Source organism: Serinus canaria, chromosome 1 (genome assembly GCF_022539315.1).
Source record: "Serinus canaria isolate serCan28SL12 chromosome 1, serCan2020, whole genome shotgun sequence".
Classification (NCBI taxonomy): domain Eukaryota; kingdom Metazoa; phylum Chordata; class Aves; order Passeriformes; family Fringillidae; genus Serinus; species Serinus canaria.
Window position 1 is genome coordinate 5,280,767 of NC_066313.1, and position 27,077 is coordinate 5,307,843.

The 27,077-nt window shown below is 41.4% G+C and overlaps 1 protein-coding gene across 2 annotated transcripts; it reads left to right on the plus strand.

Annotated features, from left to right (window-relative positions):
• The first annotated feature begins 677 nt into the window (after positions 1 to 677).
• Positions 678 to 22,833, plus strand: LOC103818414 (cell surface glycoprotein CD200 receptor 1-B-like). Of its 2 annotated transcripts, none has more exons than XM_030234839.2 (9): positions 678 to 1,945; positions 5,514 to 5,662; positions 6,231 to 6,387; positions 11,461 to 11,542; positions 12,275 to 12,583; positions 13,419 to 13,667; positions 14,699 to 14,785; positions 15,540 to 15,586; positions 16,823 to 22,833. In XM_030234839.2, the coding sequence occupies exons 4-9, from the start codon at positions 11,482 to 11,484 to the stop codon at positions 16,955 to 16,957; spliced, it is 888 nt and encodes a 295-aa protein (XP_030090699.1). In that variant the 5' UTR covers positions 678 to 1,945; positions 5,514 to 5,662; positions 6,231 to 6,387; positions 11,461 to 11,481; the 3' UTR covers positions 16,958 to 22,833. The 2 variants fall into 2 exon arrangements, with proteins under 2 accessions (XP_030090699.1, XP_030090702.1); XM_030234842.2 differs by having other exon boundaries at positions 6,231 to 6,339.
• The last annotated feature ends 4,244 nt before the right edge of the window (positions 22,834 to 27,077 follow it).

Genomic DNA, 27,077 nt, shown 5'->3' on the forward strand with positions numbered 1-27,077 from the left:
TAGGAAAAACCTTCAAATTGAAGAAATAAGAACAAAGAGCCCTCCCAAATATCCCTCTCCCCTGATGCTTTCACTTGCTTATTTTTTGAAGAGAGGATGCTTTGCTCATTTTCCATTTTAATGAAAACAGTAAAGCTTATAGAAAATATTCTGTTGGCTGCAAGATCTATGTTAGGAAACAGATTTTCTGTCCTCATATAAAGGAAAAAGTACTGGGTGCTCTGTGCTCATCTAAAGCACAAGACAGCCCCTCCTTTTACAGTGCATAAACAAGTGGGGAAGAATGGGGAGGGAGGGGGATTGGCCTGGCACAAAGGTCAGCTCAGTTAATGTCTGCACTCTCCCAGCACAGATCACAGCATGCTGGAAATCATTTATACATCTGCCAGGAAATACCTGGAAGAAGGAAAGAACCTGGATTGGAGCTGCCTCATCAGGCACCAGCAGAATCACAGCTCACAAATCGAGGCTCATGGGTAAAAAAGAGCCAATAAGGACAAGGAGACTGGGTTTGGAAAGGAGATGGAAAGCTTGCACCTCTCACAAAACTCAGAACCCATGGCAAAAGTCACATCCTCACTGAAAACTTCTGAAAATATGGGCAGTCAAGCAGTCAGACAGTGTCTGCTATCAGTGCAGAGCCAAAATCAAGAGTATTTTCCTAAGTGCTGTGAGCCACTTCAGTATGGGGAGTGTAACAGGTCCGCTCTGTGTGTCCAGGGACTTGCTTGTCCAGGGAGTTGGGAGGTGACAAGGTGGTGCCTCAGCAGAAATTTCTGCATGATAAAAGCCGTGTTCATGAAGATGTATCCTCTCCTCCTAGGGTGTGAAACTGAAATTGATTGCTGCCACACTGTGACATGTGCTTATAATAAGTTTCATACTCCTCTGTCTCTTCACCTGGGTGTGCTAAATGCATGGCTGACACGTGAAAAATGTCAGGGATTTTAGATTGGCTGTGCATTTCTCTGAGCTAATGGAAACAGCTTCCCATGGGATTTCTACTCTGAGCACTGTTACCAGAGCTGAAAGAATTTGGGTGAAAAAAGCCAGGTGGGAAAATGTGTGTTAGTCTCGGGTTAGACACAGGTCTGCCCTAGCTCACCTAGCATCTGTTCTGGGTTCACAGCCACAGCTGCATTCACTGGCAGCAAAGTCATTTTACCTAAAATTGAGATCTATGAATTTTCTTAAATTGAGAGCTTTGTGTGTGCAAACAGCCTGGCCTTATCACCTCTGGAATTCACTTCTGTGTAAGCAGAACTCAGGGAGCATTGGTGCTTAGGGCGAGTGGGACTTGAGGTATGGCAGCCACTGCTGGAAATTACTTGTTCTTTTAGAGGTGCCTTTTTAATTCTCCTGCTTCATTGGTTAGAAGAGAAAAAAAATATTGTGCAGAAAGGCTGGGGAGGCTGAAACACCCAGTGGCAGGGCCCCTGTGCAATCATTTCCCTGAGTGACTTACCTGGTCACATGGTGTGCTGTCCTCTACTTGTGCTCAGTGACTTCAGCTCCATACCCCCAGCAGAAGGGAATACCTATTTGGCCTAAGTGGTCAAGGTGGTGAGCTCCCAGAGCTTTTTGGGTTGATTCTGATGTGTGTTGGGCTGAGAAACCAGCTCACATTCCTTCCAAGCTGTTCCCCAGCTTTGTTAAAACGTAGGGATTTATATTCACCTTTCTTCTTAAAGTTTTCTCCAAAATATTTAGACTAAAAATAAAATGAGAATTATGCCTTCAGTCATTATTTTGACACCAATTTTTAGGTAAGGAAACATGCAGTTCTGCAGACTTTTATTTGCATGCTTGTCATGGTGTGGTATTGCCAACTCCACAGAGAGGACAGAGGTTTACTTGGAATGGAACAAAGCTGTGAGAGTGAATTCTTGGCTGGAAAAGATGTGGGCTGTGGTCCTGATATCCTGGATTATTTTCTATATCAAAGGTAAGATATATACATGTATTTTAATACTTTTTTTTCTTCCAAAAATAAGGTGTATGATTGATTTTATAAAATCACAAGTCTCTTGGGTGGATTTCTGAAATTGTCTCTATATTTATCGACACCCCTTCCCCATTTTTTTCTCCAGCTGTACTTTCTGGGACCTGCTTCCCATGCAGGGAGGTTTTCTCCTTTCTTCTGCTGCTCTCTGCACAAAGAAGGATTTCTTGTGTTTTTCTCCCCTCTGAAATATCTTCTGGCTCATTTCTAGTCCATCCCCTGTGCTCTTCAGCTTGTTCTGAGAAAGCTGAGAACACTCTCAGTGGGATGAGCTCAAGGTGGGGAATGCACAGGAAGCAGAAATGAAGTTAGTGTCAAACTCCCTCTTGTACAAGCAGAAACCAAAATAAGTTGTGATGTTTTACCCTACTCTGATATTTTGAAAGCTTATTTTGTCTACAGCCTTTCAACACTGCTGTGTTGCTCTCCCCTTTCCCAAGTATTTCCCTTTTGTGAAAGGACTTCTCTCTCAGGCCTTAAAATTTGGTGCCAAATGCCAAGGGGAAGATGGTTACACCTGTGTCTGTTTCTGTGGTGGCTAAGGCTTGAAGAGCACTGATCTCTGCCATGTGTTTCATATTTGGACACGTGTGTAATGTTTTTGAGTGTCAAAGCAGACACACAGACCAAGTGAAAATTTATCTCCTTGTCCCTTTGCAAGGGATCTTATTGTTCATCAGTTCTGAAGGGCTGCAATGGCTGCTGTGGGAGCCTTTCAATCACAGGCAAACTGATTTTTGGATTCCTGTTGAAATAAATGTGCAAGCCACATTTGACAGAACCAGCTGCTTTCAGGGCACCCATAGCAAGCAGTAGGGATGTCTTGCTAGGGGGGAAGGGGATGTGGAGGTGCTCAGGGAGCACTGTATGATTCTGTGTTTTGGGCTCCAGTGAGCTGATTTGGACTGCAGATATTTTTAGCACCATTCTTCAGCAGGCAGCATGCTGTACAACTGCACATCAGCACCATGCTTCCCCTAGGTTGGTGTAGCTATGTTTCCACCTCCTGGCAACTACGAGGAATAGCTGTGGAGAGACAGACTAAGGAGAATTCTTTTTTTTTTTGTTGTTGTTTTTGCAAGGCACTAAAAGACGAAGTAGGAATTTTAAAGAGGCAGTTCTCTTGAGCTCAGGGGGATTTTTAACTCCTTGGCATTCAGTATTCCATGCTGTGTATAGGCATAGAAGCTGCTTCCAAATGTTCTGCTTTGCAACAACTGTGAATATGAGTCCTTGAGCTGAAGGGTCATAAAAACAAGGTGCTTGCAGCAGGTCTGTGAGTAATAAGACACCAGAGAGAGACACTTTACATTGAGGGAGGGAGCATCAGTGTATATCCATGGTAACTGGAGACACAAACACACCTAGAGAAATCCCAGCTCCAGATACCTGTTCATTCTGTCTATTAGGAACATCAGCTGTTAGAGAGGCACATTCTGTTATGGAAGACTCATAATCAAGACTAGGAATTCTGTGATGTGAGTAACAAAAAAATGCTAATTTTTTTGTCAAAAATGAGTGTTTTAGGTGGCTCAAAGAATCAAAGGAATTGGCAAGAGCCGGTTTAATATTAAAGTGAAAAATGCATTGGCAAGGCTCACTCTACTGCTTACTAGATGGTTAAAGGCTAAAGCCCAGAGAAAAATCATGCTGAAATGTAAAATCAATCAATCTAAAACTAAAATTAACCACAAATGATCTACACTGAGGCTGGGGAAGGCAAAAGGGTAAAGATAGGAAAATATAAGGACAGAAAGGAATTAGGAAAGTCTTCCCAATGTTCAGAGAGATCTGCCTTGCCAAACTTAGGCCTGGACTTGGCCAATGGCTTAGGCCTAAACTCAGCTTGTTATTTGGGCAAGAAAAATAAGTTTTCAAAGGTGTTTGCTAAAAAACAAAAGAACTAGTTCCTGGGAACAGACAGCGTTTCTGATAAGCTCAGCCCAGATGCAGCTCATCAAGGCCAAGCCTTAATGAACATTTTTAAATCATAGTGCAGCCTGAGGAGAGTGGGGGAGATGTTCTGTGAGTGTCCTTCAGTGGTAAGAAAACACTAATTTTCCCAAACAGAAATCTCTTGCACAAGTCAGTATGACCTCTCCTTGTCCTTGACAAGGGTAGAGCCAGAGCTGGGTTTTCTTTCAGGACCTGCTCAGAAATCTCTATTCCTGTTTCTTGTCCCATGCCAGGGCAATGCCATCTTCCTGTTTCACAGGAAAGAATGACAGTTCTTTATCCATCTCAGAACTGCCCTGTGTAAACAAGCCAAAGACAATTTTGAGTACATTGTGCAGTACAGTTTCTAGAGCCTATAAAGAAATATAGGCTGTTAGTCCAAAGCTTCCAGATCAAAAGTTGTTTTCAGTGAAAATGGATTTTCACTGCAATGACTGTTCAGTTATGCATTCAGCCAGGATCCCTCACCCCATATTTCCTTATGCCCTTGTTAACTGCATTAAAACAACTTTGGAGGAGTTTTGCAGCACAGGTGTATAACCCTGATGGAGTAGAGGTGCTGGACTCACTGAATCTGGACTTTGAGTGAGGTTGTTTCCTTCATTATTCAGTTGCAGGTATCCCCCATGTAAAATGCCACCAGTTGTCCAGAGGTCACCTTCTTTTACACAAGGAATTACCTTATTTGGAGAAGATCATCCTCTTCAAAGAGGTTTGTTGGAAGCCTGTATAGTTCAAAGTTTCCTCTAGTTTATCCCTGTGGATGCATTTTTAAAATCACTTTTTCCAGAGACACTTTCATTACAAAAGCCATAAACTAGCTTTGACAACAAACCATGTGGAAGCAATGTCCAAAACTTGGATTCCTAGTGGAGGAGACTTTGCAAACCAGCCAATTAACTTTTCCTGCTCTGTCAGAGGGCTGTGAGTGCACCAGCTCCAAGTGTGTGCATAAAGTTGTACCTCTATATAATGATTTTTAAAAATATGTATGTAGAAATATATGTAGACATGACCACAGCACAGACACTTTTAGCAAACTGAGACATGTTTTTTCATGTATTTTAAGTGAGCCCTTAGCTGTGCACAGACACAGCCACATGGTTGTGTCTATGTATGCACATAGCCTGTACAGGTCTGAGAGCAGGGGTGACCAAAAGGCTGTGGTCTGTGGCATGAGTGCATTCAGAGTCCTTGTGGTGGGGAGCTAGAGGCTTCCTGAGTCTCTGTCTGACACTTCTGCATTCTGTTTGCTAGATGTTGGTTGGTTTTTTGCATGTTACTTCCCTTTCTCTCATTTGTGTCATAGAGCTGCACTTCAACTTTTCACACAGTGCCTTTGGACATTGAATCAGGAGACAATGATGAGCATGTTCTCCCAGCCTGGAGGAGCTCTGCCACCCTGTCCTCAGGAGCTTCCTCTCTGGGCTGTACTTTAAGCCATTCTGGGAAGATGAGAAAATGAAGATCTTTTATCAGCAACACCCACAGTCCCATGACAGCATTAAAATCTGTGGGAGATGACCTGAACTTATACTGTCTTTTTCACCTGCAGACCACTGGACTACAAAATATGAGGGGAAGTTTGCTTAGAAGAAACCTGAATAAGGACATGGTGTAGGACTCCTCCTATCTACTCCACTCTCCTGCCTCAAATGGAGCTTAAAATATGCCAGGAGTGCTGGAAACCGGAAAAGAAATGAGGTGAGAAGTTTCACTGGAAACCACCAGGGAGAATTTTTCTACACCACTGACACACAGTTACCTGGCTTCTGAGAAAGGGAGTCTGTGACAGCAAAGAAACCTATATGGTGAGGAAGGAAAAAGGACAAGCATCCCCCTTGGTGTATTGTGCCACATCAAAAGAGTGTTGGCAATGATAAATGGCATCCTGACCCTGGTGCCATGACTTTACTTAGTATTTGAGAGCTGGGATGTGTAGTTTTTTCAAATGTAGATGTGGGTTTCTATTTTAGGTACGTTTTGTTACACAACCAGTTTATTCCACTTTAAAAAAAAACCCACAGAAAGGAAAATGAAAGAAAACTATTTCTCCTTTGCCATATAAGACAGTATGTATTTCACATTTTGTAAGTGTTGACCTAGCTGCTCAATAAACACAGGGGAAAATATTTTCCCTTCCTTAAATATCTAAATAAGTAAAATACATATCTTCTTCTAAGTGATTACTCCAGTGAGGGTGGTGAATGCAGCTCCTTGAGGCTGTAGAAGCTGTCTCCCAGCTGATGGGGGCTCTTGGGGCTTCTTGCAGGATCTTCACAGCTGTTTATGGAATGGGGAAGCTGTAGATTCCAGAGAAAATGATGTTCCCTGAAGTGTGAAGGGGAAGGAGCAGTGAGGAGCTGAAGGAGAGAGGTCAAGTAAGTCCCTGCTTAGTACTGCCTAGACCACGGCTGGTGACGCTACAGGTAGGACTGACTGACAGGTGAGGAAGGACTACCTGGGGTTTTATTTCTGCTCTACACCAGGTCTTTTGCTATTTCTGGATTTTTTTAAGCAGGAATTACTTGAGGTTTGTGGCTTCTTTTTGTGTAGTTCGGGATGTGTGGTGCAATTCCATCTTATTTGGCTGTGGAGTGGGAGGCCAGTACTTCTGACTGAAAGATGGGGAGAAAACCTTCATCTGGGGAGACTGAGATACATCCTGATGCTTACTAAAGGAGTTAAACATCAAGCTATAACCATCTCCTCTCTGTTCATCTCTGAATACTTGTATGGAAGACTTTTCCTCTGGCTATCCACAGCCCTGAAAGCAGTAATTACACGTGTGGGTTGCTAATTCCCAGGTTTCTTTTTCTGGGAAATCAGCAGCAAAAAGCAGTAGGTCCCCAAGGGGCAGGAGTTAAAGCAGTTATGATGAACATGTGTGTGGTAGGTAGATTTGTCTGCTGCAGTACTGGGGTTGAGTGAGAAGCTCCTGAGGTTGAAGACCTACAAGTGATAAAGGGATTCTCTAGGGCCAGGAGCAGAAGTTGCTGAGCGTGGCCCTGCTGGCCCAGTGCAATCAGCTACAGTTAAAAAAGAAATACATTTCCTTGATCTCTGCAAATTGTGATATAATTGCCTCTGGATATTTTAACAAGGAAGTGTCAGGTTTTACAGGCTTCATTACCAGCAGGGCTTTTCCCCATCTGTTTGCTGACATTGGTGAGAGCCACAGATGGTTTATACCTGGGAAAGTCAAGGTGTTAGGTACAAGAACTGGGGTTTTTTTTCTGCATAAAATGGAAAACGTAAAGCAAATGTCTTCTCTCTTTCTGGAAGGAAGAGAATGAGCTACCAGGGGTGGTGTTCTCATTCATCCTTTGCTCCTACTGCCCCTTCCCAACACTGGATTACTCCCTGAGGGACTGGCTACAAGGCAGCTACAGATGTGGGGAATATGCCTTGGCTTGTGTAATAACTTCATGGGACTAAACTATTTTCCAGATGAGCTAGTGATAAAAAGGCAAATATATCTGAGAAGAGGGGAGATGCCCAACTTCTTTCTGGAATTACAGCTACTATGTATGACAAATTTTTTTCTCCTGGAGAAAAACCCACACTTTATAATGTTGGTATTACTCTAAATACTGCTATCTTGGTGAATTCAATAGATGGCACAAATCTCTGTCTTGCTGTGAAGGAAATTTCAAAACTATTTACCTTTAGGTATATTTACCTAAGCACTGTAATTTTACAGTTGTTTTGTATAAGTTGCTTGGGATTGTTTTGAGAGCTCATTCTATTAGGCTAATTCTCCCTTTCAGAAAGCCATCCACCCTCTATTTCCCATTTTGCAGAGAAAGCTTTGTCATTTGGAGCTGAATGAAATGAGCTCACAAATTGGATGGACTAAATTTCAAATCATCTCTGGCTTCAACTGATGCCAGCACCTGTGAGACAAACAGGGAGTCTGAGAAGAAAATGCACCATGGAGGTTCTGATCCATCAGTTCCCTGACAGGGCTAACAGTGTTCTGCTGTGCTAGTACAGGAATACAGAGGGCAGTTTTCAGGGTCAGGATATCTTTAAGAGAGCAAAAATACCAGGAGGCTCTGAAGTCAAGGCAGAGGTCCATGACTCAGCAGCATTGTCAGGGGCCAGCCACAGATGGCTCAGGAAGATGGCTGAGAACAGAGAAAGAACACAGCCTTTCCTCTCCCCCCAGAGCTTTTCAGTTTCAGCTCTGGGAGTATCTACCTGCTGCCCCTTTTGATATGTTTTGTTTTCCACCCAAGGCATTCTAAGTCTTGCTATATTTTGTTGCTTTCTTTTTAGTGGAGGGACTTGAGGAATTCCCAGCAGAGGATCATTGGTAGGGAGAAATGGGAGCAGAAGAGCCTGACCTGGGGATGTTGAAAATACAGCAAAACCAGCATCTCTCACTTCAGAAAAGCTGCAGGCTTTTGAGTTGGGTGCTGTGTGGTCTTGGTGATGAGGTAGAAACATCAAATACTGCATAGAAGACACTGCTGCTGCTCTGACTGCCAAAATTGTGGGTTTGGATTTTAAGTAACGCAGCCTTGATTTGCAGAGCAGTTACCTTATCCTTATAAGAGAGTTGATACAGATGTGTGCCACTGCCTTCTCTTCTTGCCGTCCCTTCCAGCCCTTCCTTTCCAAAAGACACACATCTTACACAGAACAGAGAGCCTTCTAAGACAGAGTCTTTTGTACCCGTTAAAATGTGCTTTCACTTAAAAACAGAACCATATTTTGCTGAGGAATGGCTCAGTGACAGACTGGTTATCCTTTAAACACTTGTGGTGACAACTGATGCGCTGAAGGATACCTGACTTTTTCCTTTTTCAAGTTGTGTTAGCAAATATTTAAATCATGTTGGACATTGCATGTACTTGCCTGATTTTAAGTTGGTGCTTTGCATAGCTCAAGGCTTGTCACTGATGTGTGATATGTAACAACAGATAGCTAAGGTTGTGACTGGTTTGCCATGTCACAAAGCAGTTTGTTTCTCTCAATTTAACTCTGCCACATCCTCTTCAGGGCAGTGTAGCACCAGAGGGTTTTTTGACTCATCTCATTTGAGGGGGGGAGGGGGGTGGAGGCTTTATCTGTCTGTAAGAAAAATCAGCTGCATGTTAAGGTCTCAGAAGCAACAAAAGGAAACAAATGAACCATACAGCTGAACTCAGGGAGGGAATCTCCTAAACTGAGATATAACTGCAAAGTAGGAACTATCTGGGCCTGTGGTGGGGACAGAGAGGGAGGGGAGCTCCAGGTACATCCCTGCAGTTCCTGGTTGTGCAGGTGCTGCCTCAGAATCATCCCTCAGGACTGGGATCCCCGTGGGAGCGGTTGTGAGTGCTGAAGTCTCAATTCAAGAGGAGAATCGGAGCCCCAGAGCACGCTGGAACTGCTGCTGCTCCCTCCCAGGCTCTGGGGGGAGGAGGGCTCCTCTTGAGCCTCTAAAGTGAGTGGATCTCCTCCAGCCTCAGCACTCCTTGGGATGAATCCGAGCAGGAAGACCGGCACACGTATTGCACGGTCTTGTGCCAGCCACCACCACCAAGGCTGAGTAAAAAATTTAATTTATTTTAATGCAGCTGTTGAGGCATTTTAATTCCATCAAAGGCAATAACACAAGGCGAGCCACCAGGTATTCGTTTGCTACTTTTAAATGGGTTTGATTCATCTCTGCTTGGTTGTTCCTTTATGGATTTTGAGAGTTCCTTCTCGCTCAGAGGCACAACTGTTCAAGGGCTGTGAATTTTAAAAATTGGAGATTAAATTCTGCGTTTCACCCATGAATATTTAAACAGAGTCATATACTCTCTCCTTTCTGTAAGGTCCCATTTTTAATCATTAATGCCTGTTCTTTTGAGCAAATAAACCGCATATATGAGATTTCAATGCATTTAAAAAAAAAAAGATACTTCTCTGGGACAAGTTCCAATATGACAATATTCTCTTATGAATATTTATGCACCCATCAAAATTGGTGAATGCTGAATTTGCTAATAGAAATTGTGGAAGGTTTGTTGTTTTTTCTTTTACTTTCCTTTTGAAAGAGACTGAGAAATTCCTTGCAAATTGGGTCAAGTTCAGTACATAAGTCTGGTCAAAATGTGTATTTTAAATTTTTTTTGGTTAAAAAAAAATCAGGTTTTAAAGATTCAAACTGTTTTGATTGAAGACAATTTTTGCATGCATAATATCCAAATTGCAATGAAAAAAAAATCCCAAAACTTCTGACAGCACTGAATAAAATGAAACAAAACAAAATATTTCCTTTATGGCAAAGATTTGATGTGAATGAAAGTGAAATTGGAGATGTTTTTAATGCAAGAATTACATTGCTTGTTACACATTAGTAGCAGAATATAGATCAATGTGGTTGCATTGGCATTTTTACCAGGTGGTAATGAAAGATTTTCATCCAGATGCATGACAATTCTTTGTTAGAGTTGTGAGCAAAAGAATTCTTTGAGGAAAACAATTCTGTTGAGGGTGATGAGGCACTGGAATAGATTGCCCAGAGAAGCTGTGGATGCCCCATCCCTGGAAGTGTTCAGGGTCAGGCTGGATGGAACTCTGAGCAACCTGCTCTGGTGTAAATGCCCATGGCAGGGGTTTGGAACTGGAAGATATTTAAGGTCCCTCCCAACCCAAACCATTCTGTGATTCAGTGACTCGAACATGCTCTTGCATCGCCCTGTGTCAAGGAAAACACCATCTCTTGCATTTGGCTTGTGCCTGTGGCAGCTTTTGTTCTTCCTGTGCCACACGTGTGGCAGTGTTGTGGCTTCTCTCCCCTACACCAGACATCCTCTCGTGGTTTGTTTCACATTTAAAATGAAATCTTTGACTTGGGAATGAAAACATCATCGTGTCAGTATTTCCCATGGGATGGGAGCACAATTTTCCAATCATCTCTAGCTGTGGGTGCCTGGCTCAGAAAGTAAATTATTAAAGAGATAGAAATGGCAGCATTTATAAGACATGGTTTATTAAAAGGTTTAGATAGTTGAAGAATAGCAGCAGTTACTAGATGCCTCTTTGGTTCACCCTGCTATGAAAGCAAGAAACAAACTCATATGGTTTTGATCCCTTGCAATAGGAGGGCTGCTCTTTTTGTTCTGCTCCAAAAGGGGAGTTACTCTTCAAGAAATTAAAAGCATGCAAAGGCTAGGAATAATTTCTTTGCCAAATAGTTGATGAAGTCTGAGTGGTGCCGGAGATTCAGGATTTTAAAAATCTGTTTGTAAACAGTAGCTTGTTTGGGTTTTTGTTTGTTCTTGTGGTTTTTGTTGTCTTTGTTATTGTTTGGTTTGGTTTTTTGTCTTTAATTTTTAATTTTTTTTAAATTTTCAACCCTGGTTTTGCTTTACTTTCTTCACTGTAAGAATGGCACTTGACATGGGGTCTTGTTTAGAACTCCTGCTTTCAAAGGAAATGGGTTTTACTAAATGTTCTCTTTGAAGGGATGAGCACAACCATTTGTGACTATATGCCATTTTCGTTGCCTTCATTTTCTGCAGTGCTGATTCCTTCTGCTAAAGATGGCTCAGAAATGGGCAGTTCTGGCTGTGCTCCTTTTCTTGCCAATCAATCTGGTTGAAGGTAAGTGAGAAAGATTGAAAACTACATGTAGCACTCTTTGGTACTCTGTATTTCCAACTTGCCAGGACATTGAAAGTTCACAGTACACCAGAGCAAATTTTGCCTATTGTTTTGTGGGAATGGAAAGAGTAATGTCACCTTGGCTGGCAAATTAATCAAGTGCCTTCCAGAGTGTCACAGAATGATAAATCTGAGAGGAATCCAAAACTGGTCATCTAAAGACACACCTGTTCAGCTGGGACAATGGCAGGAGAGCTATGATTTCTGGAATAAAAGGGATCTACATGTTTCTTACTAAACTTCTGCTCCAATTGATGCTGGTTGGACCATGCCACAGGTGTGTGTTCCACGGCTATACCGAGTTTTACTGGCACTTGATGCAAGGCACCTAATTCAGGAACGCAATAAATTTTTAAAAGTAGTTTCCTTTCCCTTAAGAATGAATTTTGCCCTCCCCATCAATTTTTCAAAGCCTATATTAAAATGATAGAAATTTGTTACCTAAAATAAAAGTGGAGGACTTGCAGCATCACTGTCCACAACAAAAAGGCACCATCTCCACTGCACTTCCAAACTCCAGGAAGGTGGATCTGGAAGCTGAATACTAATATGTCCCCCAAGGCTGCCAGTACAGTCAGGAAGTATGTTTTTAAGGGTGATGAAGGTAAGAGTTTCCTGTGCTTTTACAATGGCTATAGCATATTTTTAATGTCTTTTTTTCATCTTATGTAGCTCAAAACAGGGTGAGTGTAGAGGCTGGCCGTGAAGCTGTGCTGCGTTGCCCCAACTCTTCCAAGGTGCCTTCGCTGCTGGTGACGTGGAAGAGGAATTGCAGAAGTTGCTGCTTCTTGTCCTACAGAAGGGATCACAATCAGACAAGGAGGCTGAACTGCAGTGAGAGGTTCACATGGAAATATTCACCTGGCAGTGACCCTGCGCTTCGTATTTACCCTGTGGACCTCGGGGATGAAGGAATTTACACCTGTGAATTTGCCAACAGTGAAGGGAATTTTTATTTTCTCTCTTCTCTGACTGTGATAGGTAAGACTGCATCACTAAAATAAAAATGAAATTAATCTATTTGCAACATAGGCAGGAACAAAAGAATATTAGGAAGCATAATGAATACATCAAATCCCCTTTTTCATATAGTCAGGTGAATTATATCTAGGTTTCCATAAAAAAAAGGGGAAGATTTTTTGTTCTGGCTATATTAGTTAAGCCGTCTCAATATAACTAAAATTTATAAGAAACTAATTTTGCAACTCTGTAATTGCTGCTATTTTTTTGTCATTAATTTATTTTGGATTTGGGTTTTGGAGTATTTTTTGTTCTTCCCTGCAGAATTGTGCCTTTCTGATAAATGTTTAGGTATTGTGTGAACCTTTCCCTGTTTTGCCAAATGCAGAATATGAGTTGTTCGACTTCAAGCAGAACAGTTTTCCCCAATTCCTCTTTAATTTCCCTGCTATCAGATTTTTGATTCTACATATCCAAACTCCTAAATATTGTAACTGAAGCTTCAGCAATCTGCCTTTTCATCAGTCAAGTTGCAAATCTTTATTGAATCCACCCCTCTCTGTCATCCCATCTCCTGTTAATCTGTCATCACCTTTTGGCAAACAGGAGGAAGCAGTACTTTAGATGCAGCCAGGTAGTTTTTGAGGTGTCCACCTTGGACTTTTTGATGTATTGTTTTTCCTTCAAGATGTGCTAATATTTCAAATTACTTTAAAATCTCACTAATTGGTCATGCAATCTAAAAATACCACCTGTTTGTCAGTTTCTCAGTTGGCGATTTTACACTAAAAATGAAATAGAAATAAAAAATATGAATAGAAATAATGGTTGTGGCTTTTAAAAATTTCTTCTGCAGTGCCTCCTACAGTGACTCTGATCCATGACAAGAGCAGGGTGGCTGTGTGCCAGGCATCTGCAGGAAAGCCAGCTGCTGACATCTCCTGGATCCCTGCAAGCAGTCACAGCTCTGAGGAAGAATTCCATCACCCCAACGGAACAGTGACCAGAGTGAGCTACTTTGGCTGGACCAACAGCTCACTTCCCTCTGTCACCTGCCTGGTCACCCACGCAGCCATGAACCAGACTCTGGTCATGGACCTGAAATGTAAATAATGTTATTTCGTGATTGCTTTTCATCATGTCTTGAGCTCCTCTCTGCTGTTCTGTGCAGCTGTTCCCACTAAATGCCAGGGCTCTGGAGCTAGGTTAGAGTGGTTATAAGGTGAAGTCTTAGGGCATGTTGAGAGATAAATTAATGATTTTGAAACCAAATGCTTTGTGGCTCTGTATGGAGAAGCTTTTGGTGTGCTTTTCTTTCAATTCCTGTTTGCTTTTACAAGGATTCCTTATTCTGCTTTCAGTGGGTTCACCTTGGCTGGCTGCCAGGTGCTCTCCAAGCTGCTCTTTTGCTCCCTCCTCTTCAACAAGACAGGGAGAAAAATACGATGGCCAGCTTGTGGGTCAAGGTGAAGACAGGGAGAGATCATTCACCAATTACTGTCAAAGGCAAAAGAGACTTGAGAGAAAGTAATTTTTTGCTACTCAGATCAGAGGAGGATAGCAAGAAATGAGAAATAATCTAAAAGCACCTTCCCCACAATATTTTGTCCAGCTTTTCCACAGTAGTGATGGTCTGGAGAAAATTCCCTTGAAGCATGTCTGTCTGTGACTTGCAAGTGTTCCAAAGGCAGTAAAGGCTAAAATTCAGCTTCTGTGGCTGTGCTGGACCTGTTGGAAGCCTATCACAGTATGATTTGTAAGAATAGCTAAAGATGTGCTCATATCACTAAAGCATCTCTGCTAGTAGAGGCACAAAGAACAGAAATCAGCACAAACCAATCATTAATAACAGCATTTTGCTGAGATGGCTGCTCAGTTGTAAAGGGCTAGCAGTGCTTGGAGAAAATGAGAATGTAAATGCTTTGAAAATGAAAATGTGTTTGTGCACACAAATGACTGTGAGTGTGAGGCAGCTTCTTATTGCTGGTTGGCATCCAGACATCTCATCTGTTTCTCTCTGCTTTGTTTGGAAGCAGAGGATTAGCTTTTTCTTCCAGATAAGGTAGGCAGTTATGTCACAAGTTCATGGATACTGACATCTAGCTCTGTAACTTGCTCTCTTTTCTCATTGCTCAGACACCTCCTATAGGCTTCTCTACATCCTGACAGGAGCAGGTGTTGCTGTCACTGGTCTGACTTTATGCTTGATTTTCGGATGCAGAGGTGAGTCCTTTGAATCTGAAATATATTGCCATCCCATTGCTGACTATGTGCAGGTACAAGGACATGAACTTTATTGCTGAGACTGAGGTGGGAGGCGAAGGTTGAGGAAAATGTTCATATATGCACTGTCCTTTGGGAGAAGTCATAACCAAACAAGGGGTAGCAATTTAAATATGTCTGGAGTTTTCAAAGAGTTATAGGTATTGTGATATTAATGCATTACAGACATGTCAGAGATTCATTCACGATGAAAAGGGTTCTCTCTGAGAATAGGGCAGACTTTGAGTTTTTAGAATTATTTTGTTCGTTCTGCATTTACTAGCACAGAATTCTACTCTTAAGAATGGCAGTTCATAAACTAGTGACTTTTTTTCCATGAGCAGTGATAAGTTTTCCATTGAGCAAGTGTAAGAATAGGCCAAATGTACATTGATATACATTCAGATAAGATTTCAGATAATTGTGCATTGCGCATATTAGATAGCTGATTTGTTTAATTTCTCATACTAAATGCAAAAAACAGCTACTAAGAAGAAAATAAACTCTACCCCAGTAGAAACCCAGGCACCTAGCATGACCGAAAGTTTCAATGAAGGGAGAAATAAAGTAAGAGCGTGGTCAATACATGTGAGGGTAACTGTATTTTGAAGAAAGTCTTTCAAGAGCTGGGGGCAGCTAGAGGAGAGCCCCAGCTATAACAGCTGTGTACCCTGCACCATCAAACCACTCTAACTTCCTGACATCCTACTTTCAGCTTGCTGGTTACGTAAACGGGCACAGGGCCCAGCAGAACACTTTACAGTAAGTGGGCTTTGTGTGTGTGTGTGTGTGCTTTGCAGGTTTTGGTGTCTTCTTCACTGAAACTTGGATTTCCAATGTGTCTACTCTGACCTACACCCATACACCTCTGTGAGCACTTGGAGGGGAGAATGGGGAACACATCATCTGTGAGAATGTTGTTTGGATGGCCCTATCTTCATGTATAATCAGGGTATTTGAGCAATTGTTTAAGCACTGGATAGAGAGTGGTGTGGTGCATTTCCTGTCTATAAGTCGCATTTACAATGCTGAATTTTAACTATCCCAAAACGTAATATTTTCATATTTCTGCTTTACAGAGTAGTTTTTACTCAGATGTTTTATTTAAGAATGTGTATTCTTAATGGCAGAAGCCTGCCTGAATAAAGATGGGTGGAACTAGACATGCCTTTTACAATGAGGGGAAAAAGGTCCACTTTGTGTCGCTGTATTGGAGACAAACACAGCTATGAAACTTTTATTTTTATGTGGCAGTTCATATACTTGTAAGCCAGGAAACACCAGGGATAAATCTGCCACCACAACTTTTACTCACTCTCTAATTCCTGTGTGTTGTAATATATATTTAACAAAATGAAAATGTGCTGCTTTTCCTTGGGGCTTCTGCCTCACTTAATGCACATGGGAAGACCAATTATTTCCTATTTTGTTTTCTGCTCGTGATTTAATTAGTGGTCGTGTGCCCTGTTGGTTACAAACCAGTCAGAGTTCTCAGAAGTTAGAATGATTCATTTTCCTGATATGCTCTTGTATGGCATTCACGACAATTTCACTGATGAGAGGGGGAGTTGCAGAGATCAAAGACTTCCAATGATTTTAGGTGCCTAAATTGGATTGTTTGTGGTCTGTGTGTTTTGTTTTCAGAGAAGCTAGCATTCGTCATTTCATCTCTTTTGCCATAGATACCAACATTTCAAAAATTGTTTTTGAAAAGATAATATTAAGAAAATAACAATATTAAGAAAAAAATTTCAGTGGCTCTCTTGTTGAGGCTTTGTGAAGGCTGTTCTTGCATCTGTCTGCTAGTTTGTGTTTCACCCTCTGTGCTCTACCCTTTTGCTCAGAGAGCTCAGAGAAATCACTTCACATTTCTTTTGCAACAGTAACGTTACCTACCAGGTCTCTTCTCTTTGATTTTAGTTTGGGATCTATAGGAATGACAGTCCCACAAAATTCTACAATGTAATACAATGGCACATGTTTTTCCTCCTGTTGCAGACTAGAGCCTGGAAGGTCCCACCTTCACATGCACCAAGAGCAGCAGTCAAGCCTCCTGACTTTCCAGAGAGCATCTATGTGAATTACAACCCAAGATCTATTTATGTATGCTTAGAAGAGTGTAGGCACAAGTAGCCAGCTCAGCTACTCAAACTTGTCCTTCAACTCTCAAGCCTCAGACCTTACCCCCAAAAAACTTTCTCTTTCCTGACTTGACAATGGTGGGGCAGAAAGGCCTGTTTTAGTAAGTTCTTTTCTCTTTCTCTAAATATCAGTACAGCTCTAGAGAAAGTTGGAAATTTTAAAGATTGAATTAGGGAAATAGCTTAATTTTGTTAGAAAATGGACTCTGATGTATGGGCTGCCTTTCCTCAAAACAATAATGGACATATTGCTGTGCCAGAGTAAAAGACTGCTTGTGAAAATGCAGCACTTTTCTCTCAGTTTTGACAACTGGATTCTCTGTAAAGTTCTGTGTCAGAAACTAGAAAGTGACATAGGAGGCCTCAAAACACAGAAGGTCAAAGCAGTACATCTAACAGAAATGCAGAAATAAGAGAGTTTTAGGGTTTTTTTGGTTGTTATATTTTGTTTTCTGGTTGCAATGACAGATGATCTTGTATTTGACATCTTCGTATTTTTAACATATTTCTTTTTCAATTAATTTTTCTGTTTGCATTGATATTTGATGGAAAATAAAACCAATTTGATATTATACTGGATATGGAAATAAGAAACAGCAATGGACAATTTTGGACACTCTTTAATGTAAATATGTAAATATTTACCAGAAGGATTTTTGTGGTTATTAGGGAAAATGTTTTTTGACCAGTTTCTGAGAAGCTGAGAGCACATCATGGTTTTACTGAGAACAGAAGTGTAAAGTTGTATAAAGTGCAGGTGGTGTGCTTGTTTAAAAAAAAGGAAAAAAAGACAACCCTAACCATACCATTTAGTTCTTCTCAGCTGATGTCCCCAAGATAAAAAATCCTCCACAGAGTGATTGTTAATTTCAGTTTTCATTGGTCAGGTCTGTCAGAGCTTCCAAACACTAATGCAGCAGTAACTGAAATGTGTGTTTTGAAGAGCCTTTTCCTGCTTGTTTCTTCAGGGTCATCTCTGCTCCATAAGCGTTCTTAGGCATGAGCATCTCCCAGTGCCTTTTAATTGCACTTTATCACTTCTAAATAGACGTGGATGTCTGCTGACATCACTCCAGCCTTTCATTTTAGTCAGAAAGACATGAAGAATGACTCTCTGCCTTAAGGAAAAGGACCTACAGAGGCCATGCTGGTTTCCAGGCTTGGTAGACAAGCGAAGCCTTTCCTGTGGTGTTGAATGTCAGTGATGGGTTGCTCTGAGAGCTGTGTGCAGCATCATCATGCCCTCTGTAGGAAGGGAGAGGCTCTTTTCATGTGTGAAACCTTTGGGAGAAATAAGTGACAGCTTGGAAGTAGTGCAAATAGGTTTGAAATGATGCTAGATAGGAAAAGTGTTTTGTAGCTCTAGTGCAATCCACAGCAGCGCCTTAGTCCAAGGTGCTGTCAAGGGGTCATTTGTGACTTGAAGCTTCTTGAAATAGAAGGAAGATATCTTGTTGCTTAAGGAATTGCCCAGTCAGGTCTAAACCTGGGTTCCTGGACTGGTGTTTACTCAGTGTGGTAAATGAGCATGGATTGTTTTTGTGGACAGCTACAGCAATCTGTGCTTTTTTCAGAAGCTGGATCATTGCAGCCACACAGAAGGATGACAGGGCTGTTTAAATTAAGAGAGGCTGTGGAGCAGCCTGCTTCTGGGAATCACAGTGCATGTGTGCTGTGGTCATTAGGGTGTAATGTAATTTTTCCTTGATCCCTTTGCCCCAGGTGAGATGTTGAAGGGTGAGATCTAATAGAGACAGAAAAGATAGAATCTAGACAGGGAGATGATGGTGTGTGGGGAGAAAGCTCTCAGAAGCTATCTGTGATAATCTGTCCTGGCTGAAAACTATGGTTTTCACATTCATATCTTTATTTTCACCTTTAATTTGCATTTGGTTGAATTGGCCCAGTCACCTGCAATGTGTCACCGCTTTTGTTAACGTAGAAAGTCTGAGCAGACTTAGTGCTGAAATGAGGTGCTCTGGCAATGACATGGGCTATCCTGGAATAAAATTGGCCCTTATGCATTTTAGGCTTGTTGTGTATGATTAATAAAAGTTATCAGGCCAAAGAGAATAATGTGGCTATGGGAGTGGTTGTAAGAAAGGCTGGGACATCAATAAAGCTTTTATTGCTACTTTTACTGTTGGTTACGACTGGTAAACAGCAGGGTTTTGTTATATGTGGAGCTCCTGGTGTGGGCTTCGGTGGCTTCCTCTCTGCCTGCCATGACCAGAGCCATGTGTGCCATGCTTCTGGGCTGGTGAGCTGATCTGTTGAGTATTTGAGAATGAGAGAGAAATCACTTAAATATTTTCCGTCATGCTGTTTTTGTATGGGACAGGCAGCTTGGTGTAACCCAAAGAACAACTCAAAAGGTGTGTTTGATGTCTTTTAACAATTTGGTCTCAAAAATAAGCAACTTGAAATGTTTTCATGAGTATATTTATCATGATTTTTCCCTCTCTTAATTATAAGTACATCCTTGGTGACCCTATACTCTTTTTATTTGCACTGAAAGAAAATTGAATCAAGACAGGTATTTTAGACTGCCAAAATGAGTGGGAAAATGCTGACTGTTTGTTGAATAATCATTGTGAGAGAGCTACTAAAAAGTGATGGGAATTGGAGTGAACTATTTGACCATTGTCACAAGAAAAAAAAATTTTAAAAAAGCCTGGGAGCATGACACTGCTGTTTCAGATTGACTGTTTAGTCAAATGCACAGTTGACCGAATGTCACTTGAGCTTTTTAGCACCAGATGTGATTATAGATGAAAATGCTCCTGTTTATTGTGTGGATTTTCACTCACATTGTTCATAGGGCACTCTTTGTAATAATGATGATGTCTGCTTTCTGATTAATCTGTGAACAATTTGTCTTCTGGAAATAGCAGGTGTTGTGATGCCTCTTTCTCTTCACTGAATATGAAAAAAATGGTGACAAAGCATTATTTAGAGTCTCATAAATTGGAATGTGATTGTTCAGATTATGAACAATATTCGTTTAAAATCACAAATTTCGACACCAGGATTGAAATGAAGAAGGTAAACAGTTTTCCTACAGACTTTGGAAATAGAGCAGATGTCCTAAGGGTATTTATTTGCCAGTTCAGTGAAGAGCTCAATTTTCCTAAGTTTGAAGTTGCAGCTATAAGTTTTGTCTAACCTTCCTGGCATCAATTTGTCACAACTTTTCCTCTCTGTTGAGAAAATAATACTGTCCTTGGTTCTCCTCTAGTAACTGTAACACCTGTGGTGTCTTTGCGACCTGCTCTTTCTGACTTTGTGAATCTTTGCTGTTAATGATAACTTGTCAGCTCCTTGATTTTGTGTCCACAGTCTGTATACACCTGTCATGTTCTGGAGGCAGTGAAGAGTTCAGGAATTAATCAAGCAGGACTTTTTCTACCTTTCCTATCACTTCTCTGTCCCGCTGTAGTTTGTACAAGTAACTACAAGCAAGTACCTACTTTTCTGTTTTTCCCCCCCAATCTTTTAATGCACTAGTTTTCTCAGTTTCTTGATTTTTATGTTCTCCAAGAATTTTATTACCTAGTTTTATTTCTTTCTATTTCTGGCATCAAATACAATTTTATTCTTCATTTTTTTGTTGCCTTTTGAGTGTGTGTAACAAGAGGTTTTCAATAGTGACTTGTTTCGGAAATTTTTAGTGCTTTTCACTGAACTTCTCCATTGAGATATACTTACTCCAGGTCTCCTTCTTTTTTTGTCCCCATTGCGTAGTAGGAAATTAATCACTCTTGATTGAGAAACATCTTCTGTTCTTAGACTTCTGTGAATCTAAGCTCACTTACCAAATCCAAATGCATTATATGCAGCATTTTCTTTGCTCTTGGCTGACATCTGCCTAACAGAATCACAGAATTGTTAAGGTTGGAAATATCTTTTGAGATCATCAAGTCCAACCATTAACTCAGCACTATCATGGTCACAACTAAACTGTGCTCCTCTGTGACAGATTTACATGGTTTTGAACACATCCAAAGATGGTGATTTCACCACTTTCCTGGGCAGCCTGTTACAATGCCTGACCAGCTTCTAAGTGAAGAAACTTTTCTGAATATTTAATACACTCTGCAGCACCCATGAGGAAGAGGAGTGAGAAAAATGTGAGAGGAACCGCCCTGTAAACACCAAGGTCAGTGGAGAAGGAGGGCAGGAGGTGTTCCAGGTACCAAAGCTGGGATTCCCCTGCAGCCCATGGTGAGACCATGGTGAGGCAGCTGTGCCCCAGCAGCCCATGGGGGTCCATGGAGCAGCAGATTTTCACCTGCAGCTCATGGGGATCCCATCCTGGAGTACATTCTGGCAGGACCTGTGACCCTGCAAAGGGATCCGTGCAGGAATGGGTTTTCTAGCAGAAATCACACTGGTGCGGTTCATGAAGGACTAGCCCACGTAAGGAACTTGCTGGAACAGAAGAACTGTGTGAAGGAAGAGTGGTGGAGGTGAAGAGGTATGAACTGACCCCCAAACCCCATTCCCCACCCTACTGCACTCCTGGGGCTGGGGAATAGGAGGTAAATCTGTGAAGAAGAGGGAGTGAGAGCAAAGGTGTTTTCAACTTTGTTTATTTGTCATTATCCTACTCTGTTATTAATTGCTAATAAAAGAAATCAACTTCCCCAAATCAAGTCTGCTTTGCCCATGACACTAACCAGTGATCTCCCTGTTCTTACCTTGACCCATGAACTTTTCCATCATATTTTCTCCCCCTGTTGTGCTGAGGAGGGGCAGTTGAGAGAGTGTCTGGCTGGGCACTGTCAGGTGGCAGCCAGCCAAGGTCAGTGCACCAGGCAAGGCTTAGTCACCAGCAGAGCTATAATAGGAAAGAGGATGCTGTAAACATCGCATTCTATGTTATTAAGGCATTTTTATGCCGATGGTCCCTCTCTAGGTCTTCTGACTTTAATCTCATCACTGTGTACTGAGCTCTGAAAATTTCATTTCCACTCATTCTATTCTCTCGGCTGTCAATAAGTACTGCTGAGCAAACAAGGCTAAGTGCTTTTGGGATTGATTTTTGTCTCACTTCTGCCACAGTCCAACAGTGTTTATATTGTCCTATCATAATGTTTGTATCTAGCTGTGCTTATATTTTAGATTTCCATGTGTGCATCTGAAAAAGAAACCATGGACAGCCCCCCTGAAATAGTTTCTGTGCTAGATTTATGATCTCTGAAGAGTACAACTCCCTCTTCTGTGCAAAACATGTGGCCACATGCTGCAGAACAACGTGCTTAGTACATGAATGTCTTGTAACTCACTCCATCTTGTGTGAGAGGAGTTTTGTGTGGAGTAAACAGACAAACGAGCCAATTACTGAAAAGCTCTGGCCTGGCTGCTCGTCTTTTTGTGCAACTTGCTCGAAATATTCAAATCAGGAAGACTGGAATCCAACACCACCAGTCAGTGCATTGTCAGGGCTGCCTCCTTAATCAGGCATATTAGTGCCTGCAAAGCTCTGATACCTTCAGGAGCACTGCCTGCTCCAGGTCTGAATATCTACCAGCTACACTTAATATCACATCCTTCATCATTGTCATTCCTGTGTAATCAACAGTGGCTGCCAATTTCATGCTGCTATAGATAGCAAAAATAAAAATGTACATCTATATGCAAACATCTTGATTCATAGGTACATCGCTGTGCGTGTGTGAAGCTGTGAATATACACAGGAAAAGTTATGGGTTTTTTTCCCTGAGAAATTAATTTCTTAATAATTTCCCATCAACAGAACATCTCATTATATATAAATGTTGTGAAAGACCTTATAAGACAGATAGACATGTGAGGGATAAAATAAAAAGTTGCTGTGGAAACCGCAACCTGAAATAAATCGTTCTTCTGTGCACTCAAAATCCCAGTCTTTGTCTTCTATTAGAATATTGTTTGCATATCATTTCCCTCTTTTAGAAAGAATCTGAATTTCTGATACACAAATGGAAATGCCATATTGACAGTGACTGTAAAGTGCATCTCAGATTAATGGAATTTTTTTTTCCTCTGCTGTGAGTATTTTAAGCCTTTCTCTTGTCTTGGTATCAGTCTGGTGTAAGGCAGAAAAAAAATGTAATCCCTGTTGGTCAGTACAGCCTGCACCATACAACCTGCAGCAGTTTTGAACTGATTATATTAATTGGACCTAATTTTGATGTAGGAGACAGCTTGGGGTAAGCTATAAAGGAGAGAATAAGAAACACATAGAAGATGCTAAGGCAGAGAGGAAATGTTTGGCTAAACACAAAACATTCTTTAGCTCTCAGCTTGCAGCTGTCATCATCCCTCTATAGCACATTCTTAGAAAAACACATTTCAAATAGGGCCTGTCAAATGAGCAAAAAGAGATTTGAGCTCTGGTATGGAGAGGCTGGATCACGTTCTGTCCTTGGGACTCTCCTGTAGCTGCTGTTCTCTGCAGTCATCTGTTGGCAGATGCATTCACACAGTGTTAGCCTGGGTCAGGAATGTGCTTTTGAAAAGAAGCTCCTGGTGCTCCCATGCTCACTGTGAGGGGTTGGTATTGTCCAGCAGCCTTGCAGCACACAGCAAACGCTGCATCTTTTCTGCAGCACCCCTGGCCTTCACCTAAAGCTCTCCAGCTGCTCATGGGTGTTCAGCTCACAGGATCAGACCAGAGCTAGCCCAAAATAAAATCCCCCAGCTCGTGCTGTGCTCTGTCAAATCACTCTTGCTGAGCTACGCAGCTGATGAGATAAACTTAGCTTTTGTTAAACAAGCCCTTCCTGCAGTGTGATTCTTCTTTTTAATCTGTTTGTATGCAAGAAATAACTTCAGCATCAGCTCCAAGAAGGCACTGAAAAATACCGATTTGCAGTGTTCATGAACTGAAGATCTTTTTTGATCACTCAAAGGATGTGTGTGGAAAAGATGAGACCAGCTATTGAGTGTGTTCCTCTGATTCTCAGTCTAGCAAAAAGCATTGGGGACTGATTCTTGACCTGCTAAAACTGGATTGCTTGGCAAGAAAACATAGCAGATATGGCTTCATGCAGGCGTTATTGCTGGCTAAGCCTCATGTTTTCTTCACAAATGCTGAAATACCACAAAGAATGATTAAAGAGAAATCTGCACAATTATTTGCAAATGCATTAGTCCCATTTCCTTTATTCAGTGTATATATATATATATAAACTGGCATAGAATTTCTACTATTCTATTGCACAACAGCTTGCATTTGAAAGGTCATTGTGCTTAAGTGCCAATGGAGAATTAGCATATCTGTAAAAAAAAGGAGGGTATGTGTGTGACAAAAAAATGTGTAAAAAGCCAAATTCTTGGCATACATCTACTAGATGTAATGTCAAAGGCAGTCCCATATCTGGAGTTCACCCTCAGCAAACATTTTAGATACAGACACTGTCTGATGGGCAGGGAATTCTTCTGCCCTTCCAGTTTTAGTGTCATCGATGGAGAGCTCAGCCTGGTAGAGTTTGATGGAATTGGGTGTGAATCAGTACCTGAATGTCTCTGTGGTGTCTTATGCCCTGCCCATGGCAGGGGAGGCTGGAACCAAATGAACTTTGGGGTCCCCTTCCAACCCAAACATTTCCATGATTTTATTATTTGAATGAGGAGCTGGCTGTGAAATAAGCCCAGACATTGAGAAACATTCTGGAGATGGCTTGAGAGTTTTTTAACTTTGTGTAATATTTTACAAGATGGTTCAGAATGGTCAGAAGAGAAAAGACCATAGGAAACCACGGCTATCTGACCCTTTGAAAACCTTGCTCAGCTTCTTACAGTCAGGGGTTTAGGACTTTGTGAGATGGAGGTTGTGTTTGAATAATCTCTTAACAGCCACTGATAAACCTGCCCTTCTTAATTCTTTCAATGTCTTTTAACCTTTTTTATGTTTTACATCTATAAGATAAGATCCAGCAATGAGTTCCACAAATTTAATTATGTTCTGTGACAAAATGTTTTTGCTGGTGATTGAAACCTACTTCTTGGTAGTTAAATGCTGAGAGGAGGAGGCATTACTGTGGTGAAGCTGAAGAAAACAATCAACAAGTAGCAAAAGAAACAGTAGTGGCAAAGAAGAGGAGCAAAGCACCTCACTGCAAAAGAGAGGCAAGAGTCAGGAAGAAGGATAGTAGGGAGAGGACCTCAAAGATTCCCACCTGTCCCCAAAAGGGCACATCCAGGAGTGTAAACAACCCTGGCTAAGGAAAAATTGGTCAGGTTTTCACTGGTGAATGGGAGACTCGTGAACCACATCCCTAAGGAAGGACTAGGACAGGGTGTTGAGGTTGAAAAAGATTCTGAAGGTCATAGGAAGGATCAACACTGGATTTTTCCCTGTTTAAAAAAAAACTGTCAGTGACCAAAGGGAATAAAAAAAATTACTGTGTGAAAGTGATATTCAACAAAGACTTGGTTTAGGTGAAATTTGGTAGGAAGGAAGGACAGAAAAGTTCCTCCAGATCACTGCTGTCAGTGCAAGGAGTGTGGTTGGAAGGAAAAGCCATGAAAAGGAGCAGCCCCCATGTGAGGGTGGATAATGCTGAAGACACAGCTTCCTGGAATCACACTTAACAAGGCTTGTGAAAAGAAATCTAAAGAAATAAATGAATAAAATTGTTTGGAAAAGTAGTGAAGTCCTTAGAGGTGTTTTTATAATACAAGGAGAAGGGGAAAAGGAGTAAAACTGCTGCCCACTGTAGTTAAGTGGGCAATATCTAAGTATATGCTTTTATATACCTAGAAAGTATGGTCAGGAGACAACAGATATGGTGTTCACACCATACAAGTGTTTATTGCAAGTGTTGTTGGAGCAGGAAACTGAATATCCTCGTCAAGTTAATCAATTACATTGAGGTGGAAGAGACGCAGTGATTATTACATGACAGGAGCAATCATGTTAGAAATGGGCTGTACAGAAATGATAGAATAATGGTTTTAAAGGTATTGGAGGAGTAGAAACATGTTTAAAAGATGTTAAGAAAAAAAAGGGTAATGTGGATAATGTAGATTAGTTTCCATCAGAATTATTCCAGGAAAAGATGTCAAAGGAAGCCCTCCTGGGATAGACTGGGGAGTTGAATTCGGATACAAATAAAGAATTACTGAATGCTTTTAGAGAGTGAAATACTCCAGAGAATTGTGTCACAGGAAATTTTCCTAGTCATCCAGACTGAAAACCATTAGCAATCATATGCCATGGGAGTGACAACAGAAGATCTATTTAACTCCACAGTCAATGAACCAGGGACTGATATGACTTAAAATTTTGTTTCTGAGACTAAACATTAATAACTTAGAGGAGATGTAGAAAAACTCTTGAGTGAGCAAGTGAGGTTGATTTCGTTGATGTGACCTGGAACATGGGTATGTGATCCCAGTTTAAAAAGGGAAAATCATGCATAACTAGGGGGAACTAAATGGTGAAGAACAGACCAAAAAAGCTCAAGATTTCATTTTAAATGAAGCTGGGAGTTTCTTTATGTTAAAGATGCAGAGATGTTGGGGACTTCTCTTCTAAACCAAAGAAAACATCAGCCCAGCCAGCTCTGGAAATAAGGGAAAATTCAATTAAAATGAATATTAGGAACACGGGGAAACCCTGAAAGGATGGGGAAAGATGATTGCCCTGCAAAAAGACCTGTGCTAAGGATCAAGAATTTCAGGGAATTGCTAACACCTGTGCAATTGCACAGCTGGTCTTGCAAAATACCTTTAATTGCTAAGCAGGGAGCTTGCTAGGATTTGGACAAGAAAAGCTGTCGTGAGAGCAGCTCTGAGCCCTAAAGCTCTCATTGCATCTGTGTACTTTGGGAGAGCCAGAGGACCTTGTGGGGTTGGAGTCATGGACAGCCAGTGCTCTGTAAGTAGGAAAAGGGTGTGTGGGGATAAGAGCTGCTGCAGAGGAACGTTTGGAGTTTTTCTGTAATGAGTGGAGCATTTTGGTCCAAGTTTGCTTTTGGAACCTGGTAAGGTGGGCTGGGCCAGGGTTCTGTGTTAGCCCAGACACTCCTGTGATATGAGGCACCTGTTTGAGGAAGAAGGGGGTCAGTCTGAGCAGTGAAAAGCCTTGAGAAATGGTACAAATTAAGTCTTTCACTGCAAAG